The sequence below is a fragment of the Hyaena hyaena genome, unplaced genomic scaffold, assembly GCF_003009895.1.
Source record: "Hyaena hyaena isolate Hyena2069 unplaced genomic scaffold, ASM300989v1 scaffold_2572, whole genome shotgun sequence".
NCBI lineage: Eukaryota > Metazoa > Chordata > Mammalia > Carnivora > Hyaenidae > Hyaena > Hyaena hyaena.
In genome coordinates, this window is record NW_024083184.1 from 6,396 (window position 1) to 13,928 (window position 7,533).

General features: G+C 44.3%; 1 protein-coding gene across 1 annotated transcript in view; it reads left to right on the forward strand.

Moving 5' to 3' along the window:
- LOC120227586 (GTPase IMAP family member 4-like) overlaps positions 1-3,752 on the forward strand; it is a 9,890-nt gene extending 6,138 nt beyond the window's left edge. The window contains exon 3 of the mRNA XM_039225665.1: positions 2,016-3,752. Coding sequence (XP_039081596.1) covers positions 2,016-2,947 — 932 coding nt within the window. The 3' untranslated portion in view covers positions 2,948-3,752. The remainder of the gene's footprint in view (positions 1-2,015) is intronic.
- Positions 3,753-7,533: the final 3,781 nt, after the last annotated feature.

A 7,533-nucleotide genomic window follows, 5' to 3' on the forward strand; every position in this document is an offset into this window, starting at 1 on the left:
TACGTTGATTTGGGGTCTAGAAGACTGTATACCCAAAGTGCCCAAAGTTTGGGGATGAGCACTGAGTGTTATGTGGAAAATAATTGGACAATAAACTATTTGTAAAAAAAATAATAATAATAATAAAAATAAAGTGGCACTAAGATCCACAGAAGGACTAACAAAAAAAAAAAAAAAAGAAGACTGTATAAATGCTGTTGCTGTCTCTGAGAAGTAAATTGGAGTTTATAATTGTATCTCTAATATTGTGAGTGCATAATAATGTATAATATATGCATATGTTCAAGCAGTAAAGATGGCTATAATACAGGATTCCTCATGCAGGAATCAGCCTCACTCAAGGGCTGTGCCGGCAGGGTCTGCCTCCTCGGAAAAACAGGATTTCAAATGTGATTGTGACTTACCTTCCACCGGGGGGGGCAGGGAGGGGGTGTATTTTCTGTGTCTTACAAATCCTGAAGATGGGGACTATATAGACACAGTAAGAAGATATGCAATGGCTACTGAATACACATGCAGAATTGCTGTATAGATGATTTGGTGTTTAACTTAAGGTACAGTTTTTCTCAGGAATGTGAGAATTGCTATGATGAGCTGGTATTACCTGGCAACTTTCCTTGGAAGTAGAATATGCATAATCTAGTGACGCTAGAAAATATAACTCTACTAATGCTCTTAACTGAATCCGTTTTTTCTTTCATTAAAATTTTTTAAACATTTATTCATTTTTAAGAGAGAGAGAGACAGAGTGTAAGAGAGGAGCAGATAGAGAGGGAGACACAGAATCTGAACAGACACCAGACTCTGAGCTGTCAGTACAGAGCCAATGTGTGGCTTGAAGTCACGAACCTCAAGAAGTCAGATGCTTAGCCAACTGAGACACACAGGTGCTCTCCCCACCAAAGAATTTTCTAGATGTTTATTTCGTTTTGAGAGAGAGAGTTAGATGTTGAGTAGGGAAAAGACGTGGAGAGAGAGGGAGACATAGACTGAAGCAGATTCCAGGCTCTGAGATGTCAGCACAGAGCCCCAAGTGGGTCTGGATCCAATAAATAGTGAGATCGTCTCCTGAGTCGAGGTCAGGCACTCAACTGCCTGAACAACCCAAGTGCCACTTGGAGGCAAGAGGGAGAGGGATTCAGAATAATGGAGAAAGAGAGAGAGAGAGAATCTTAAGTAGACTCCATGCTCAGCGTCCAGCTCCATGTGGGACTTGATCTCACCACCCTGGAAACACGACCTGAGGCAATATCAAGAGTCCAACAGTCAACCGACTGAGCCACCCAGGTGCTCCTTTCTTTCATTTTTCATGTATCACAGGATTTTACAAAATTTTGAGGACTCAATATTTTCTAGCTATAATTCTTTAATGTCTTAATTTAGATTATAAAAACTTCACTGGATTCTAAGTTAAGGCCTTTACCTTACATGTAAATTATTTTGTTCTCCCTCGTGTCACAATCCCTGACAGGATGGTTGCACACTTTGTCTTTTCACACAGGCATCCCTTTTGTACCCTGTAAGGATGGGATGGCTTGTGCAACCCACCCAGCTGGCTTCTTAATGGGAGAAGCAAAGTTCCATTTTGAATATAAATGGGAGGGGTCTCCCACTGAGATGCCCCAAAGTCAGATTTTGTGTTACTTGCTGCACTGCTCTTAAGAGGATCAGCTACCAGCAGCAGCAGCTCAGAATTCTCTTCTTAAACTACAATATTTTGTTCACTCTTCTGTGGACTACTTAGCTACTGAAGGTAAGAGTAAGAAGCTCCAGCAAACCCTGGAAAGTCCTTAGCATTCACCAAGTATTGCAAGGGTACCATCAGACATTCTGTAGATTTTGAAGGGGCTTCTCTAGCAGGACTTACTATAGAGTTCCTGTGAGTGCAGCAGTCCCTTATGGGAAGGGACCCTGGGGCAACAGAGGAGGGGGTGTGAGGGGAAGTGGGGGGCCCTGCAGGGGAGGCAGCTGGAGGCCCACCCTAATGCTGTGGCTTTTCTTTCCTGATGTTCCAGTGCTCAGGAACGAAGATGGCCGAGATTCCCAGCTGAGACTTGTCTTGGTGGGTAAGACAGGAGCAGGGAAGAGTGCCACGGGCAACAGCATCCTAGGAGAGAAGGTGTTTCCTTCCAGCCTCGCCGCAATATCTGTCACCAAGACCTGTAGCAAAAGGAGCAGCAGGTGGCGGGGACGAGAAATTGTGGTGGTGGACACACCTGGCATTTTCGACACCGAGACACAGGACGCTGACACCTGCAGGGAGATTGCTCACTGCATCGTCCTGACCTCCCCGGGGCCTCACGCTCTGCTCCTGGTGGTCCCGCTGGGCCGGTACACGCCGGAAGAGCGCAAGGCCACAGAGAAGATTCTGCAGATGTTTGGTGTCAGAGCTAGGAGATACATGATTCTCGTATTCACCCGGAAAGACGACTTGGATGGCATCCCTTTCCGCGATTACTTACAGGAAGCACCGCAAGACATCCGAGAGCTGATGGGCAATTTCGGGGATCGCTACTGCGTGTTCAACAACCGCGCGACGGGGGCCGAGCAGGAGGTCCAGAAAGACCAGTTGCTGGCCCTGGTCCAGCGTGTGGTGGCCGAGAACGAAGGAAGATGCTACACTAACAAGATGTACCGAATGGCCGATGAGGAGATTCAGAAGCAAATTCTAGCAATGCAAGAACGTTACAGAGAAGAGCTAGAGAGAGAGAGAGTGCAGATAAGAAAGGAGTTTGAAGACAGAATCAGAAGGCTGGAGGATAAACTAGAGCAGCAGAAACGAATGGAACAAATGGAGAGAGAATTGGCCGAGAGAGAGGCTCTCTATGCCATAAAGCAGCAAAATGCCAGATATGAAGTTGAGAGTCAGCACAGGATAGTTGACTTGATCATGTCAGCATTGAAGATGGTTCTTCCTTTTTTCTCTCGCCTGTTTATGGAAGATTAACCAGAATGAAAAGATCTGCCCATTTCCTGCCCGTTTTCTGCTGGCCCTGCCAACCTCCCCACCCCCAAACTCATTCACCAATGTTGGAGCACTCTCACTTCTGTCTCTCAGACTCTCAGAGGTATAATCAAGTTCACTGTTGATGATTAGTAGATGTTTAATTGACTTAACATGGGAGGGACAAATTCTTAATTAGTGGAACTCCAGAGTAGAAGGTGATGATGCCCTTCTAAGAAGATGACCCCAAACTTTCTCTATTTACCCCAAGGAACATCTAGATTCTTTCTAGATTGGTGGATGTCCTCTTTCTGTGGCTTCTACTCACTTAATTTTGCCTTTAGGACACAGTGATCACCTAACCATATAGTTTGTTAGAATGACTGGTCTTTGAGTTGGGTAATCTATCGATGCTCATAGAATCATTTCCAGAAGAATGGAAATGTATTTACTTACATTTTTTACAGAAGGACTCAAATTGTTCCTTATCACCTGACCACTGAAGAACAACGAGTTGTCTGGAAAATCCATCTCTCAGGACTCAACTAAATGAAATACCAGAAAGAGTGAGTAAAAGAGAGATTCAACACATAAGAGAACAGTTGCTCTGTTAAGATGTATCTATAGCAACTCTTTGACCGACTTCAAAGGGACATATTTGCTGAATAACCAGTTCTCTCTTTTCTTATGAAACTGTTGTCACTTCACCTCCAACACCTCAGACCTCATTACTTGCTGCACATACTGCTCCCACCCAGTGAATTGTTTGCTTATTGTTATTGTAATAAAATATTTCTGTTCTCTCATAGTTCTATAAAATTGGAGTCCACTTCTTAAAAAACTTCTGTCTTATTTATTTTTCTTTCTTACTTTATCAAAAATTTATTTATTTGTTTGTTTATTATTTAGAGAGATAGAGAGAGCATGAAAGGGGAGAGGAAGAGATAGAAAGAATTCCAAGCAGGCTCCACACATTAGCACAGAGCCTGATGCAGGGCTCGAACCCACAAACCATAAGATCATGATCTGAGCTGAAACTAAGAGTCATATGATCAGTGGACTTAGCCACCCAGGTCCCCCACCTTGCTTATTCTTCTAAGAACACAGGGGTGAGTTTCACTTTTTGGTAAAAGTTCAAAATGATTTTGGAACTAGTCTTGGTCTACCATCAAGACATCTCTCCTCCTTTTCCTTGGAAGATTCCGGCCACATTCTCAACTGTGTGAAATAAGCTTAGGAATTCTTGGGGGTTGCACCAATGAGTTAACAGGGCATAAAGAAGTACATAGCCATAGGATGCTCACACCCGAGTTTGGGTAAACAAGATTAGGACCCCAGGATAGAGCAGGGAGGAGCAAAGGCTCCCAGGAGAGAGTTGATGGTGGGGTCCAAGGTCCTACAGGATGGGGGGTCCAAAGGCACCCAGAATAGAGAAGGGTGCAAAGACCCCCAGTACAAATGTATATGAAGTAAGCAAGGTTAAGCGTTCAGGGAAAAAATGCCCCCTAATTTAGTAGTATAGCAGAAAGCTGCTTTCACAGGAAGGAAGGACCAAATTAGGTAAACAAGTAAATAGGGCTATAGATTACTGCCCTGTGGGTGATGCTGTCCAGAATGGAGCTGATTTACAAAAGAAAAGATGCCTTGTTAACCCTGAAGTTATTGCCCTACCTGTCTTATCCCCTAGGCTAACTAAGATAAAGAGACACATCTCCTACTGTCTGCTGTTAAAAACCTTCTGCCCATCTGCTCAGTGCCAGGATTTTGTTTTATATTGACTCAAACCCCAAACACCGCATATCTTCAAAACCCCCTTTCCCTCATGCCCATGCGCTAATGTTCATCATTCATTGTCTCTTTCTGCATACCCATCACCTATGTAAGCCTTCTGATCTTAACAAATATGCAGCAAGGACCCTTATTCAGGTTTCTTGTCTTTTCCCAGACCATAGCTATCTCTCACTCTTAATCCTGAGTCTGCACTCTTGCTGGTCAAGAGAGAACTTTAGACATAGAGTCTATGACACTCATTCCCTCTGCCAGTCAAACACCACATTCTCCTTAGATTCATTCATTATGCACTGAAAGAAATTATCTAACAAAGGCCCCAAAGACCTTTCTGGTTTTGATAGTGCAAAAATTCCCATTAGCATATTATAACAGTAGGAGGTGTCTCTGTCCCTTTTCTAACTTTCTACTTGGTACTTCTAACATTATCCATTCTAAGGTTTCCCAAAGCACATTTCCATCTTCTACCAATATGTCTTGGTGGTCATATGTGACTAATGACAAATCTCCTTGCTCTGCCATCTTGAAATTGACTTCTCCATGCCCAAAGTCATTTTTCCCGAAGGGACATATACTACTCCCTATTTGCCTGAAACACACATGAGTTTAGACTTTACTTTTTTTTTTTAATGTTTTTTTTTTTAAATTTATTTCTTAGGAGAGAGAGAGAGAGAGACAGCGTGAGCAGGGGAGGGTCAGAGAGAGAGGGAGTCACAGACTGAAACAGGCTCCAGGCTCTGAGCTGACAGTCAGCACAGAGCCCGACGCGGGGCTCGAACCCACGAACCGCGAGATCATGACCTAAGTGAAAGTCGGACGCTTAACCGACGAAGCCACCCAGGCGCCCCTAGACTTTACTTTTAATTAATCTCGAGGATAAGAGAAGCACAACACAAAGAAGCTCACAATCTCTTTAGAAATAGTCATTCAGGAGAAGGGGCCAAGATGGCAGAGTAGCATGGCAATTTTCTGCTTCTCTCATTCCTGAAATTCAGCTAGATCAGCACCAAGTCATTTTTCACACCTAGAAAACTTATCGGAGGATTAACACAACAATCTGCATAACTTTATTCCCAGAACTTGGCAGTTACATGGCACATAGAGGTGATTTGAGAGAGAGAAGACACGGAGGGGAGGAAGTTGTTTTTGCTTGCAGAGAGGACAGACAGAGGGGGTAAAATACAGGAAAACACTCCCCCTGAAATCAGCTGGAGAGAAAGAGAAAGAGTGGAAACACCCATAAAGGAATGAACAAGAAAGGGATAAAGCAGAAAGGAGAAAGGAGAAAGGAGGTTTCAATACTATTAGGAAGGACTCCAGAAACAAGGGAGCCCAGAGTTGGAAACTGCCCCTCACTACCTGGTAGCGCTCTGGTGGGAGAGGTGCATCCCCAGGAGGAGACAGCAAGGTCTGAGTGCTCCTCAGTCCACGTGGGGAGAAGAGGTTTCCCTGGTAAGAATACATTTGGTAGAAGCCATGTGGCCTCCCCACAGGCAAAGTTCCCAGGAGACCCCAGAGAAGAGCCATTTGCTGGTGTTGAAACAAGGGCATTAGGGGGAGGTGAGGTCTGGTGCCAGATGGGTGTAATCATTTACCATAATTCCTAAGATGCTGCCTCATGATCACACGAAAGTTTGTGGGGCTGGTTGGCATCCAACTGTAGACTATGGGCATCTGCAGTAACGTGGTCCCACGAATGTCCTCAGGGGTTGCCAGCACCTGGCCATTGCTCAGTGAGACCCTTCCACAGAGGGCCGGTGTAAGTCCAAGCCCAAGGGCCCTCAGAAATGAGGGGTTTGGAAACACAGCCCCATCTGAGATAAAATTCAGAAGGGAAGCCTGGCAGGTTGATAGCTTGGTTGCAGATAGCCTAGAAGCAGGATGTGGATGGAAGCTGGAGACAAAGTTGGGGTGCATGGGTGCACATGGGTGAGAGCACAGAGTTCTGAAGCTAGAAACTGGGTAGCTGGGTGATGACATTTACAGCTCTCCTGTACATGTAAATTCACGCATACACATGCCACAATGATCCACTTCAGTAAGCCAAGCAGAGCCATCTCGTGGAGAATGGAGTCGATACAACAACTCCCATCAAACTGCGCCAACAAAGCTCTAGAGGACCACCACAAGTCTCTCTGCCTGCTTAGTGTATGGACCATAAAGTGTTCCATAGTTTGACTTCTTTGGGAAACTGGTGGTAAGATAATTCATATTTCATTCTGTTTGCTGGTCTATCTAGTCTATTTTTTTCGTTTTCTTTTCCTTTCTTATTCTTTTTTTTGTATACATTTTATTTATTTATTTATTTTATTTTTACAAATAGTTTATTGTCAAATTGGTTTCCATATAACACCTAGTGCTCATCCCCACAAGTGCCCTCCTCCATGCCCATCTCCCCCCTCCCCCCCCACATCCATCAGTCCTCAGTTTGTTTCTCAGCATTCAAGAGTCTCTCATGGTTTGCCTCTCTCCCTTTCCTCCACCGTTTCCCCCCCTTCTTCTCCCCCATGGTCCTCAGTTAAGTTCCTCCTTATCCTCCGATACGTCCAAACATGTGATATTTGTCCTTCTCTGCCTAACTTATTTTGCTTAGCATAACACCCTCAAGATCCATCCATGTTGCTAAACATGGCCAGATTTCATTGTTTCTCATTGCCGTTAGTATTCCATGGTATAGATAAACCACATCTTCTAGATCCATTCGTCTGTTGATGGACACTTAGGCTCTTTTCATGTTGTGGCTATTGTTGAGAGTGCTGCTATGAACATTGGGGTACATGTGCTCCTATGCCTCAGCATTT